This window comes from Tursiops truncatus, chromosome 3 (assembly GCF_011762595.2).
Source record: "Tursiops truncatus isolate mTurTru1 chromosome 3, mTurTru1.mat.Y, whole genome shotgun sequence".
Lineage (NCBI taxonomy): Eukaryota > Metazoa > Chordata > Mammalia > Artiodactyla > Delphinidae > Tursiops > Tursiops truncatus.
In genome coordinates, this window is record NC_047036.1 from 148528764 (window position 1) to 148544207 (window position 15444).

General features: G+C 37.3%; 1 protein-coding gene across 3 annotated transcripts in view; it reads left to right on the forward strand.

Moving 5' to 3' along the window:
- CPEB4 (cytoplasmic polyadenylation element binding protein 4) overlaps positions 1–15444 on the forward strand; it is a 64403-nt gene that overhangs the window by 19353 nt on the left and 29606 nt on the right. For all 3 annotated transcript variants that reach the window (XM_004315809.4, XM_019946130.3, XM_004315811.4), the window contains exon 2: positions 260–341. In XM_004315809.4, the coding sequence (XP_004315857.1) occupies positions 260–341 (82 nt within the window). The remainder of the gene's footprint in view (positions 1–259; positions 342–15444) is intronic.

Consider the following 15444-nt stretch of genomic DNA (forward strand, 5'->3'; position numbering starts at 1 on the left):
TTTGCTTTGTTCATGAAAGTTATGCTTTTATTGAAATTATTATTAGAAATCAAATCAATCTTTGCTGAGCCCTGGGTACCTAACTTTTGTGGTTTTGGTGTTTTGGAAGTGTTAAAAATAAAATGTAGTAATAATGTGCCTTATACAGAGAGGGAGGAAAATTGCCACTTTTTGATGTGTCCCATCAAATACAGCTTATTATCCTCTTTTATAATTAAATGCTGTCTTAAAAGTGGTTTGTGGCTGTTTGTGTTTACAGGATCGTCCCAGGACTTTTGACATGCACTCACTGGAGAGTTCACTCATTGACATAATGAGAGCTGAAAATGATTCGATTAAAGGTAATTTTCCAAATGTAACTATTTGATTTTAGTAAATAGTTTAAAATGTGTATTATCTGTGTAACATGATGAGCAATATGGCAAATATTATAGATTCATATTTTATATCCAGTCAGTTCCATCAATTTTATACATGTACCTCTTTTTGTTCAAAAACAAACATTTTATGCACATCCGCTGTAAGCCCTTCACAATACCAATTAAGGGAACTACCTACAAGAGTTATTGCTAAGGGAGGGCAGTTAACTGGAAAGATGGGAACCATACTCCTAATTTTTTTTTTTTTTTATCTCTCAGGCAAAACCTGCTAAGTGCCGCAAAACCTTTATGTCTGTTCACCAATGACAGTGCCTATACACTAGGAAGAGTTCAAATGTTGATAGATTTTTTTGGCCTAGTTTCATGTTTTTTAAAATGGCCAACAGTTTCAAAGTTAAAATGAAGCTTTGTAGTTCTTGAAATACTTTTTCTGTATTATGTTAAAAAAAAATAGTGCTATTCCCACTTGGATTCTGGTCTCAATTCTTTTACCCTGAATAAGATATTGCAGTTTGACTAGGCCTCAATTCCTTCATCTTTAATAGGGGACTTAGAACCACTCTTATGGTAAGGGACTTAATAATGGGGAGCTTTAAAAATACAGGTGCCTGGACCCCATCCCAAGTGTGGGGTGGGGCTTATGATATTTTTTAGTGTCTCACGTGATGTTCCTGTGTAGCCAGAGTTGAGAATGAGCAGATTAGATGTTCTCTAAGGGCCATTCTAGCTCTGATTTTGTGAAAACTACCCCACAAAATATTTTTCTGCAAAAAAATCTCGTTTTACTAGACTGAAGAGTTTATTTATTTATTTTTTAAAGACATTTGGGTTGTTTGATATATTTGGTCCTGTCACAAGTTGTTTGTTCGTTCGCTCATTCATTCATTCATTCATTCATCCAATGTTTCTGAGCCTGCTTTGTGCCAACACAGCTTTGTGCTGGGATCAAAGGTGGCAAAGAGCCTGTGACTTCAAGTGGTAACCAGCTTGGCCTAGTTTTCCTTTGAGTTTGGTTTATCATATTACTGATGCAGTAAAACTATTTTTCAGCAAACCTATAACAATAAATTTTTTTATGAGGAATTTTTTTGAGGTCTGGAGAAATGAAAAATAATATGTGAAAAAATGTGTCCATCTGATGAACTAACTTTGAAGTGGGATTATTTTGAAGGGCTTGACTGAATTCCTCAGGGAATTCTGATGGCCTGTAATCTGATTGCATACTTTGTTTCTGAGGAAAGAGGTCTCTCAGAATTGGCTTTTTTTTTTGGTCACTTCTTAGCATTCTGACTTTGGCTAGTCCTTCAGCCTCTTCGAACCTTTGTTTTCCCATCAGAAAAATTAGGAGAGTCTAAGGCCCTGTCTAGCACCAGAAAAACTGCACACTTCAAAATAAAGTAGCTAAAGGAGAGATCTGAGTAGTCTGTGAATTATACAGTCTCACTTTCCTGGTTTTGTACTATAGTTATGTAAGATGTTCCCAGTTGAGAACACTGGAAAAAGGGTACACAGAATCTCTCTGTACTACTCTTTGTAACTTGATGTGAATCTATGATTGTTTCAGAATTAAAAGTTAAGTACAGAAAAAGTTTCTAAAGGACACTTTTTTTCCTTAATTGATTTCCTCAGCAACTTTTTTTTTTTTGAGAGCCTCTTCTCTTATGTACTAGATAATAGGGATAATAATTAGAACTCATTTTCATGATAAGTACCTATGTCTTTTATCAGAGAAAACAGTTTACAAATGGCAGCAGTATAAACACTTTATTATGTGATGCTTCTAAGAAGTAAGCTTCTAACTAGTATTTATGTAAGAGTTTGCACACATTATTCTAATAGGATTAACAACATTTCCTTGGTTTATCGGATACAGTGAGGACAACTCAGGTTTATTTTTTCTTCTACTTTGCTAAGTGGCTCATTGTGTAAACTTCTGCCTTTATTCTATATTCCCTTTTAAATTTATTCTTACCACTTTTTACCTAAATTAGGTTTCTTTAGGCTGATTCTGTAAAGTTAATTAAAAGTTAAGTCTGGTGACAAAAAATTAACTGATTGACCTAACGTGGGAACACAAATGTTTTGTGAAATTATGACATAAAAGAGGAAGTGTGGCATGATGGAAAGACCATGGGTCTTGCAGTCAAATAGACCTGGATTTAAATTGCCATTCTGGGTCTCCCCTGGTGGCGCAGTGGTTGAGAGTCTGCCTGCCGATGCAGGGGACGCGGGTTCGTGCCCCGGTCCGGGAGGATCCCACGTGCCGCGGAGCGGCTGGGCCCGTGAGCCATGGCCACTGAGCCTGCACGTCCGGAGCCTGTGCTCCGCAACAGGAAAGGCCACAGTGAGAGGCCCGCGTACCATAAAAAAAAAATAAAAAAATAAATTGCCATTCTGCCACTATAGTCTTGTGGTAGTTATGAGGATTAAATGATATCATGTGTCTATAAAATACAGCATACTGCCAGTTCATTGAGAAGACACTCAATAAATGGTATCGAGTATTACTAAACATCTATTAAGTTCTGTTTTCATGCTTATCAAATGAGAAAACCGGTTTCAGTATGAGTGCCAAGGAGACTTAAGCATATTAAATGAACTTTGTGTATTTTTTCCTTCTAAGAGAAGTAAGGAATTCACAGATGAGTTCATGGTCCTAAAATGCCAGGCTGCAGTTATGCTTGATTTTTTTTTTTTTTTAAACCAAGATTATGAACTTTATACCATTGTAGTCTATCGCAATGCAGTTTTGCTCAGGGGAATACTTTATTTCTTGTCAAACTCGCCTCTGATTTAGATAGCTATTTTAGGAAAACTGTGTTTGATTTTAACAGTGGTTCTATTGTGAAATTTTGTTTAAAGGTGATAATAAAAGCTGAATATCTTTAAAAAATCTAACACATTGTCCTTTTAAAGTAAGTATATAAAACTGCCTGTCCATTTTGAAAATGAATAAATAGCCTCTTCATGTGCTCTGCTTCCTTAGAAACAGATAAAACAGAAAATGGGCATTATTTCTATGAGACTAGTATAGAATAATATGCCTTTCAAAAAATTAATTTGAAAATTGTTTTTAAAAAACTATCATATGGAGGCAGGTTTTATATTTGGGTTAGTTTTATCTTAAAAATAACTATAAAATATATTATGAATGACTTCATTTATTTATTTATTTATTATTGTTGTTGTTTTCATTTATTTTTATTTTCATTTGCAATTCCTCATAGATATGTCGTTTGTGTGTATGTGTTTAAATAATGAAGCCTAAAATTGATACAAGACCTGTCAATTGAATGAAGTCGTTAAGGCTGTATTATTTATTTAAATTAAAAAAAAAGAAACCCCAAATTGAATTTGCCTTTTCCTTTTGGGAAAAAAGAAAAAAAATCTCCCTTAATGAAGTGGGTTTAAAATTTTATTTTATTTTTGCCATCAACAGACAAGATGTTAATATGCCTAGGAACTTTCAAATATAATTTTTGAGTTTATCTTTTATGAATATGCTGTTGATTCCAGTTGGCTTGTTTAGCAACCTTTTTTTTTTTAAAGAAATGTGCAAATAAATAGCTAGCCTTCATTTCATAATTTATATATATATATATTTACAGTTCATTTAAAAATAGTTTTTCTAAGAATTTTAAGGCTACTGTCATTTTCTCCATGTACAGAGGTTTACTTCTTGGAGAAGAAAAGGGTCCTCCCTCTGCCTTATCTCCATGTCCTTTCACTGATCAGCTGGCATGTCTGTATGTAGTATTTTTATCCACGAAATTATGTACTGCCTTCTCCATAACTAACACCAGTGACAGTCTGTAGCACTTCTTCCCCAGAGAACAATTTCATTTTCCTCACTGCACACCCAGTCTTACGAGCTAAGAGCCTGCTCTGTAGACTAATTTTTGAATTTTGATCTCTGAGATGGCAGCTTGTGCATTGCTACTATAATTATTAGGCTTATCAAGTATTTTCTTCACCTGGACAGGAAAATCTTTTACTATTGTAGATGCTGAGATGATTATTTGGGAAGTATTGTATCTTACTGTTATTTATGTTTTTTCCTGCCTGTGAAATTGCTACTTATTGTTTAGAAATGGAGCAGCATGAAATCGATTAAAAACACGTGTGAGTGCATCTGTTTTCAGCCCTTATGAAGCATAGTTTGGACACAGTGAAATAAAGATTCATGAAGTGGTATTACATTCAGTGTACAGTAGGAGAAACCTCTAAAAATTAAGGAGACTTCTTAAATTTTCTTTCCTGTATGTGAAGGGAATAAAGGAATATATGTATAAACCAAGAAGCAGTAGTTCATGGAATGGAAGCAGAGGGAGACAGCACTGGAATAAAGAGACAAAAACGAGTATTTGAAAATTATCAGATGTCAGAGTAGAACAATTCAGAGTTTCATAGTAGTGGTTGAGTGTTTTAAATCATATATATGAAAACAATTTAATATCCAGTTTGCTTCATTTCACTAGAAAGCCAAATGAGACAGCAAAATTACTGAGAGAACAAAGGCAATCTGTAAATTGTCAAAACATTATATAGTTCTTCAGATATTAATTAACTAAATTATGAATCAGAATATCATTTTATTTTTCCTCAGAATACTGTGAAATTAGAGTCTTCCACTCTTCATATTGTTATAGGAAGTATCTTGCTTCCAGTTTTTGGAAGGGGAAGCTCAGCATATCTACCCCAGTCCCTCTGAGTTTCAGGCATTTTAAATACTTAATTTGCATGTGGGCAATGATGATTGCATTCAGAAATGCAAGTTGTTTAAAGTGCCAGTCTTTTACATATTCCCCTTGTGCCCGAGAAACCTATTGCATATGTCAGTCAAGTAAGTAGTGGGAGTGTGTTAGACCTTACTGCCTCACTTGCCTCATGCATTAATTTAATAAGAACTTATTTTAAGAGCTGGACCTACTCCAAAAATGCTATGCATTTAATTCCAGACTGCTGAAGGTACTGTGACCTTGCATTTTAAAATACTTCTGAGATTTTTTTTTCCTTATCTACACATTAAATTAGGGGCCCTCTCCAAACTATTTTTCATGGCTGTGAATTTGTTTGAAACAAATGCTTCAACGAGTGGGCAAGTGATGATTCCATCTGTGCCTCTTTTCTTTGCTGCTAAGCAGAACCATTTATAATAATCTCTAGAAGAAAATCATGAAACTCAGTTGAAAGTTTAGTACACAAAGCCAGTTTTGTTAATTTTCTATAAGATTTTTTATGTCACTGTGGGAGAGAGTGACTGTTGGGATAATTATTTAAATTCTATATCTTTACAGTAGGGGAAGGAATAAAGTTAGTGCTGCTTTAAAAAGATATCATAAATAATAACCAGAAAACCTTAAATTTTCCTTCGATCCACAATTGTTTTAATATTCCTATACTCCAAATTGCAGTCACTTAGCTCAGTATTTTCAAGAACAGATGTTGTATACCGATACAGATGTTTTGAACAGATATTGTATACTGACTTTGTGTACACTGAGATAGCTCTGGAAACCTTCCATGAGAATTGCTGACAATAGGACTAAATTTAATATCATTCAGTTATAAATCTGAGTTTCAGAGTAAATACAGTTCTAAAAAATGAAAGGGACTTTTACCGAATAAGTTCTGTTGCTGTAATATTATTTAAATGATTTATTTGAAATAGTTGTGGGGAGATGTAATCTCTTACAGTATTTAACCTTTTCCTATTTAAATCTGTTTGCCAGTGGCAATCTGAGGAGAGACAACTATGCACTGCTCTGCACCCTACTCCCCAGTCACCTTTTTAAAGGATTAGATGGATGTTTTTCTTCAAGGGATATTTAATGGGCCATGATACAAAGTACCATAAGGAAGACACGGATAAAGCAAAACGGCTAAATTTTACTTGGATTCATAATCAAATTTCTCCTTCTTAACAAATTACCATTATGTGGTATCAAATGTCTTCTGGTGAATTGGGGGATCTTTAAATATTACAAGTGTTGAAGATTCAGAGTCTTCCAGGCAGCAGCCCTGCAAACCTGGCTGGAGCCTTCCTGAACTCGGCTGGTTCTTTCTTGCTCTGCTTGGGTGATACCAAGTAATTCAAAGCAGCATAGCAGGGGAGTGGCTGCAGTCTCTGGGGAGCAGAAAATTGCCTTACGCCTAGAAGCTTCATGAGTAATGGAGTAAGGCACACAGCAAAGAATACAGTTCATAAACGTGGCTACAGTTGAACTTCGCGTGTGGCTATTAGAAGTGAGGTGGTTTCCTCTCCTTCCCCACTCTCCCTTTCCTGACTGCTGAAATGGAACATCCTAAACATTCTTTCTCTTTTGCTTGACTTAGTTGTGCCGTAGGATGGGACCTGGGCTTCTGTGTTGAGGTAACTTCCTTTGTGAGGAAGAAGGGGGCAAAGTGGTGGGGCATGATTTTCTGTGTATTACTGGTGCAGGGTGTATTCGTAATTCAGACCCACTGTCTCCTTTTTGGTTTACTGTTGGTCAGGATTTTTCTGATTCCTCACAGCACAGTGCAGGCAGAGTTTACAGAGGTGTCGGTTTCAAACTGTGTGACTATACTTTTCCACGTTGAGGATTGCTGTTGTTTTGTTTTATTTTGTTTTAAATTTTTCAAGGGGAGGAGGGGAAAGGGCAATGCCTGGGAGGACAAAATGTGATGTTTGTGAACACGGATGTGCTCGTAGCCTTGGATTGAAGTCTTCCTTACTCTAGGCTCTGAAGTGAAACCAACTTGGTTCATACTAAATGCTCCTGTGCCTTGGCCAGATCCTCATCTGCCTGATTTTTTTATATAATATGTACTGGTAAGTACAAAGTAGTGATCCTCTGTCCTCTGCCCTCCATGTGTTTGTGATAGAATATTGACCCTTGTTCTTATTTGTTCCGAAAATCATACGAGCAGTTGTCACAAAGGGGGAATTTATCGTATGTCATCGGTGATGGGGGCCCATAATTACTCAAGCAGTCCCTTATCTTAATCCTGAACATTGAGCACAGAGAGTCTTGAGCCCAGGAAAACTGAGTAGGTATCTTAAAACATTGTTTCAACTCTGCTTTTACCTGGGTGAGAGATGAGGGTAAAGGGGGGCAGAGGGGAAAATGACAGTAAACTTTTTATGTTATTAGAAGGTTGAAGAGCCTAACGATTTCTTTCAAAGGTGCTTTTAGCTCATTAACTTTTTTTTTTTCCTTTACAACTGTATTAAGGCTCACGTACTTTATGGCTGTTGTAACTTGATTTTGTTAGACTCACATTCAGGGCAGGGATTGGTAAAGGAATAAACTATATGTGACAGTTAACACTTAGAAATACCAAATCAAAAAACAAGCAGCAGTCAGGTAGCAAATTAGTGAGTGCTTTTCTGTGATCTTGTACATTTTCACACTAAGTACTGTGTACAGCTTAGTAAGTATAGATATTACCATGTGGACAGACAAAAATATTTTCCATTCAGAAATAAAATCTGAATAAATTCAAGTAGTAAGGTTTTCAGATTTTGTCAGCAGTTTGTCAGTGTCAAATATTAGGGACCTCCCTACCGTGTAAAAAAGTAGAAGGAGGTCCAGAACATTTATAGAGATCCGTTTTGTTCATGCACCATGTCCAAATTAATAATATATTGTACCTTTTGATAGTGTCACTTATTACTTTTCTGTTTTTTCCTTCTATATTGTAAAATTCTGTAGAGAGGTGACTTGCTGTTTCATTTCCTGACAGCTACTAGGACAGCCCTATATGCTAATAATCTGCATAATGAAAGCCCTTTTGATTATGGAGTAAATACAATGGTGAGTTGTCTGTGAAGGTCTTAAGACTTTCTTTAATCCTGTTATATAATCCTGGAATATGTTATTTGCTGACTTTAAGGGAGTGGAAGCAATGCCACCTGATTCATAGCTGTCATAAAAATATGCAAGATTCTCTTTGCATTCAATTTAACAACAGGAAGCAGAATAGTTGCACAATTGTGCCACAAAATTATTTCTTCCTGACAGGCATGGAATTTCTACCTGAATATTGTAGGCAGTTGATTTACTTAGCAGCTGTGTATACCTGATTTGTGAATTTCTTTATTCACTACTCCTTAGTTTTTTCCCCTCATGTTGCCACTATCCTCATTACCTAAGTTACAGGAGGGAAAAGAGAAAAAACTTGATGCATTTGTTGCTGTTCAGCAGTAAAAATTTGCAAAAGGAATACCTTTTAGCTAGTTTTAAACTAGTTACTACTTTTCAAATCAGATATGGAGATGGCTAGGCTGCCTCTGGGCTTCATTATCTTGTCTGATAGACCGAGTCTGAATTCAGTCCCACACTAGCACACTCTGTTCTAAAAGCAAGGCTTTGTTTTATTCTGGGTATTACCTGGTAACCAGTCAATTAAGAACATTAGTGGAATTCCGAAGGGAGAGCAGTTCCATAATCTCTTCGGAATCCAACTGGGCTGATGCCAGTTGTTATGCATTGGGAAGAGAAGGAGGAATCAACCAATTAGAGGACCCTTTTTTAATTCTTGAGAAACCAGCACTAAAGTGCAGATCTTCATTCTGAAGAGCAGCCATGAGTAATTAGTGTTAATTAGTATAAAGAATCTAAAAAAGTCTAACTTCTACTGGCTATAGTATTCCAAATAATAAATGTCTGGCATGGTTAATTAAATGGAGATATTTAAATTGGCCACTTGATCTCTTTATTGTAAAAGATCAGAAGTTGTTAGCTTATAATAGACTTTCCCAAATTGTTAGAAATAAAGAGAAGCATTTAGGAGTGTATTAAGACCTGGTTTTGCCATTAACAGTTACATGGCTTAAGTCAGTCACTTCCCTCTAGATCCTGGTTTCTCTCCCTGCAGGAGGAAATGGAGGGATTGAATTTAGTGATCTTTAAGTTGCTATCAGCAATTCCACGCAGTCTCTCTGGCATGGTATTTCTCAGTGACAAAGTTGAAGGTTTTTATAGTTGAATGACTGAAAGTATCATGGATTTCATGTGAGTTGGGGTGTGGCAGCATTTAATATTGAGTAGCTTGTAAGAAGGGATAGAACCAGAAATCAATCAAATTTATTCAGTTGAGTGAAGGCTTTGTTTCTAGACTGCATTTTTTCTTTTTGAGATAGGCCCAAAAATACTATGTCAAGGAAGCAGTTGTTTAAACTTGGCTTGATATAATGTTTCTGTTCTCAATTTGTGGACCACGGGCCTCTTCAGCCATGGGAATTACTTGATGGGGTCTAGGAACCTATTAGAACCAAGCATTCTAGTTAGATGATAGATTTGTCATGTATGTGTTGCATGATTATCTTCCAAAAGCACATGGATGCTGATGTAATACAATGAAAATATATTTAAAGGTGTTGCTGAATTCATAGTAGCCTTTTATTATTAAGGGTTTTTGTTGTGGTTGTTTTACTTGTAGTATCCACTGGCGTGGGGCTTGAGGGCTTCAGCTGATATGGTGGGGAGCCTCTCTGAAATATTTTGATTGAAGTAGGTCTTAATAATCATGGAAGGTTATGAAACACTGCTGTAGAGAACTTCTCTAGTTGTTCCGCTTTAAACTCCTACCATTAGAATGTCCCCCATTACCAAAAAAGAACATAACAAAAAAAGGAATTTAATAGAGGAAATAGTGGGGACGAGGACAAAGAGGAGTGAGGAGGAGTCGCTTACCTTATCCTAGATTATCATCTCCACCAAGTAGCATTTTGGAATGTTGTCTCTGGCATCTGAAGCCATCTTATTGCCTTTTGAGGCATGTCTAGGAGTGTGGACTTGTCAGGCTACATCTGGCACAGTGCCAGGGGGCAGGGGGAGCCCTGTGACAGGAGGGGTGCACCCTGGAGTGGAGTAACATGGTAGCCCTTGTTAGGAGGGGGAGATGGCTTTCTTCAACCACATGGTTTGGAAGTACCTTACATTTTAGCTTCTGCTTGTATTCCAGCTCCACACACATTTGAGCGTATTCCGTGTCCCGAGTAGTAGTAGACCACAGGACACATTTGATGCTGAGCTACATATTTCTTTTTTGAGGTGGACCTGGACATTCTGTATAGGAAACAGTGTTAACAACCAGTTTCAAGTGAAAGGGCAGTTACTTCTGATACCATTTCTCTGGCTTTTATTCTTTGCCACTTCTGAGAATTATCTCTAATTTAAATCCTTATAATAACCTCCATGTGAGTTTTGCGATCTCCAATATACGGTTGCAGAAACTGCAGCTCAGAGAGATACAACCGCTTTTGTAAAGTCACTCGACTAACTGGTGCCTAGAGAATCAAGATAGGAACACATAGCCTCTGACTTCTGGCTCAGTAGCTTAGGTATTTATTGTGTAGCATTTGTGAGGGAAACAAACATTAAAAAAGTTTGTCTTAGTATACTTTAGACAGAGAGCAGGCATTCAGGTTTCTTAATTTCTCTGTAGGAGACTGGGGACAGAATTTAAAATCTGTATTTTATCGTAATCTTCTGTAAAAGATTCAGATCTCACACCTGCTGATTTCTTATTGAAGGGTGCCTCTTGGAGGGTGGAGGTCAAAATAGAATCACTGAGGGAACTTTTCCAAGCTGGCTTATTCTTTTCGCTGATTCTGATTCACCAGGTCTGTCATGAGACTTAAGCATATGTGTTCTGGAAGTGATTCAGATAGACTCTCTCCCTCCTCAACCTCAGCCTCACTCTACTTTGAGAACCACTTTAGATATGTATGTAAAGTCTGAAGCTGTGGGAGGCTGTTCTTAAAACAAATAAATATCAAGCACTGTTTCAGGCTGTTGGGATATATCAGGAAATAAAAACTAAGACTCTTGGCCTCATGCAACTTATTCTCCAAATAATTCGCAGTTATCTTTGAACAGCCTGTTTTTTAGTTTTGAGGGCTAATTAATACGAGGAAGACTCAGTGCCTTTAGTATTGATAAAGGAAAATAAGAACTGGCCTTTTGAGACAACAAAAGATGAAATCAGATTAGGCATGAAATCCAAGTGCATTCTTCATGAAGGTTCAATAAAGTCATCAGAATTTATATTAAGTAAGTGATTAGGGTTGACGATATGTATGCAGAAAGCCAACTACTGACTTTGCTGATGGCTTTTTGGGGTTTGCACTTAAGTAACCAGTGTTAAGAATGGCTTATTTCATCTCTAAAGTTCTCAATCATTTGCAAGTAACTTAGTTTATAGTACCTAGGGATTTCCTAAGTTTGTCTTGGTCTTCTTCATGTCAGTACAGAGAGCCATTGCTCAACATCATCTTTACCTTCTGGCCACTTCTACAATTATTTATTTTTATTCACTGGTTCTTTTAAAATATGTCTCTTATAACACATGCTTCTTTTAATCAACCTTTTTGCAAGGTAGAATTTTAATTTACTGCCTTAGCTTTCTTTCTGGATTATTACAGCTTTTCTACTATCCATTGGTCTGTTTTTCCACTTTTCTTTCCATTATATTATCTTTCTTTTTTTTTTAACTGGCTTTGGCTGGTTTACTGTGGATAAAAACTATGCCTAATTTTTTAAAGCTTAAAATATTGCCATTAATCACTGGTATCATAACATCCTCTTAAGGCAAGTTATCTTGTTGCTCTGTCCTCTAAATGCAGCATCCAGAGTCAGAAGGCCTCTGGCAGGGATAAAAATAGCCTGCCTTCCTGCTTGCTGGTTTGTTGTTAGATTTACTGGCAGTAGGAAATCTTTCAAATTCCTTAATTGGGTCAGCTCTTTGCTAGTGACTCTCTAGACATTCCCTTCTGCCTGAAATTCTTAGATGCTTTTAGATCTTCCATCTTTGCACCTGCCCTGAGTTATAGTCAAAGCAAACCATCTTTTGTTATGAAACCTTCTTTTATTCCGAACCCTTCCTCAATCTGTAGAAACAAATCCCATTGCTTTACTTACCTTAAAGATAGAGGTTCTTTTCTTTTTTTTTTCTTTTGGCCACTATACATTCTGGTTTTCAGCTATCCGATCACAATTGAAAAATTAGATCTGAGCTATTGGTACAGAAGAGATCCTCCTTGGCTTCTGTTAAAAGGAACATTTTTAAGTTCCTTTGAATTTTCACATTTCCTAAAATATTTCTGCTACTTTGCCTGTTTGGCTATCATAAAAGTAAAGAGTTAGGTTTTTTCTCTTCTCTCCCCCAGAGAAGAGTGATATCCTTGTTTGTAACTCAGAACGTTAGCAAACTCTCATTTCTCTGAAGCCAAAAATCCCGCAGATAGCCACTCCCTTCTCCAAGGTTCCAGTTTGGGTCTTATTTGGTTAAGAGGAATCCTTCCTTTCTTTCTCTCACAAGTAGAAAACTGTTGGTTATCTTTGGCTTATAAGTTAGTGACAGAAAAGGAATTAATATTAATTGAGCACATACTCTATACTGGGAGAATTTTCTGGGCTTTCTGCAAAAATTATCTCATGAATTTGTCACATGTAAATAGAAATATCTCTGTTTTACTTCAGAGAAACTGAGTAATTTGACCTAGCTCACAAGATGGGATTGGTCCAACTCTGCACTTTTCACTGGGTGTTTCATTGCAGAGAGACCACCAGCTGCTAGCTTTGTTTTATTCACTTATTCAACAGCTATTTATTGAGTACCTTTCTCTGCTCTAAGCTCTGGGATGCAAGACGTGAAATCTACCCTCAAAGATTTTGTTGCCCTAGACTAGGAACAGAGCTTAGAGATAGGTGATTTAAATATAGTATAGGGCTTCCCTGGTGGCGCAGTGGTTGAGAGTCCGCCTGCCGATGCAGGGGACACGGGTTCGTGCCCTGGTCCGGGAGGATCCCACATGCCGCGGAGCAGCTGGGCCCGTGAGCCATGGCCGCTGAGCCTGCGCGTCTGGAGCCTGTGCTCCGCAGTGGGAGAGGCCACAACAGTGAGAGGCCCGCGTACCGCCAAAAAAAAAAAAAAAAAAAAAAAAAAAAAATATATATATATATATATATAGTATAATAAGTGTAAAGCGTGCTCTATGGAGCCCACAAGGCTGTCTGAACCGGGGAGCCCGTGGCTTGAGGCAGGGACTTTCCATAGGATGTGAGGCCTAAGAAAGAAGCTACCTGGACAGAACGGCGGAGGCTTGAGTGGTGAAATACTGGGGCCAGAGAGAAAGGAAGGCGTTCCAGACAGAGGGAGGGACCCAGAAGTAAAAGTTAATGGGCTCGTAGTTCTGAACGTGCAGAGTACCTCATGTGGGAAGGGAAATGGCATTGTGAGAGATGAACCTAGAGAGGTAGGCAAGAGAATTCAAGTATTTTTACAAGCCCCGGTCTTTAAACTGAAAGTCAAATCTGTCCTGGAGAGGGGTTTTGTGTAGCCTAAACTGTGTAATTTAAATGGCTCTTTTGGAGGGGGCAAGACTCTCCATCCAGTTGATGTCAGCCCCAGCCAGTGTCTCCTTTGTAGTTTTGAGTGGAAACATCTTTACTGGAAGTCGGTTGTATCACAGATAGGTCAGGGGGTAGAATAAGGTTACTGATTATGATTTGGGGAGTTACTTTTAGGTCATTGGAAGAAATTATTAAAAATGATTATCCTTGTATCATTAAATGATAGAACATAGTAAGCACATTTTTATTAGTTCATATTGATATGTGTTCTGCGTTTGTGTGAGTATAAAGCTGGTATTCAGAAATTGAATTTATTCCACATTTCTTGGACCTTGCTTGCGTCATCCAGGCCCCCACAGCGCCATCTTGCTGCAAGTCTCAGGCAGTGTTGGTGAAAACAGCAGATGCAGAAAGGCAGTTACAGCACCTCCTTTAAAAAATTATTTATGGCAGTATAGCTTTGGCTTACTTAGATATGAGCTAAATAAAATTAGCAGGAGCAAAATCAGGAGAAGCATCTCTAGTTAAACAATAACAAATAATGTATATGTGTGTATGTATGTGTGTGTGTGTGTGTGTGTGTGTGTGTGTGTTGTGTCATGTGCATAAACCTTTTAATCGGTTTTAGAAATGGACCTAAGTCCATGCCTATCCTTTCCCTATGAGAAATTTTTAACGATGTCCACTGAAAACCTCTCCTTTTTTGTTGGAGTATCTAGATTTTTATACTGTGAGTCAATAAAAATACTAACCCAGAATTTCATGCTTCTTGTCACTTCTTTGGACTGCATGGCTATATTTTAGACAACCTTGCAGAGTTATCCCCTGTTATCATTCCTTGGCCTGTACCATGACCCCAACAATGCTGGCATGACTGAAAAAGAGAAGGCCATAGCATGAAATCTAATAGTGCTATAGACCATTTGATATTTTTCGTTGCTTGTGTGTTTGAAATGGCAACATTTATTGTATCATTTACTGCTGAATCATCGGTAGCAATAGTATCTGGGTTAAATTTTAGAAAACAAGGGTACTTTACCTAATTTTGAAAATAATGGAAACATTTTAGAGTATTTCCTTCTAGTCTTTTCTCCTTCCATCTCATTAACTCAGTTACTTTAGTTAGTGTCTTAAAAGAATATGATAATATACACTGTTGTTTTGAGCACCTCCTCCCCCCAGCAATTCTTAGTCATTCTGGTTGATAAATATTGGTTCTTTCCAACTCGCAAATGCTTAGCATACAATTGCCTAGTTCGAGTCTGAATCTTTTCTAGGCTGTAGAATTTGGTAGTGTAGTTCCCCAGAGTCACACTGTATCAGTTGCCTATATTTGGCTAGGTTGAGTCATGTCACCAAATATAGTCTATGCCTTTTGCATGATGTATGCCAGGCTTCTGGCTCCAAATGCCACAGCTGGCCTCCAGAGATGACTGCTTTTCCTGTCAATTGCGTCCCTTAAGGTTAGGACTGCTGAGCTGGCAGTATTTCTTTGCATTTATAACACAATCAATACCAAGAGCCTCCAAAGATTGAATTTTATCCACTAAATAGGTTTACTTGCCTGAAATCCTAATGCCTGCCTTCTCCCTTGAGGAATTCAATTCTAGATGTGCCCAAACCTGAGTTATGTTTATAGATAGATGAGTTATCAAAAAAACCAATGAAACAAAACCCACAAACACTGGGTTCTATTCATATTTAGATATCGCAGGGATTTT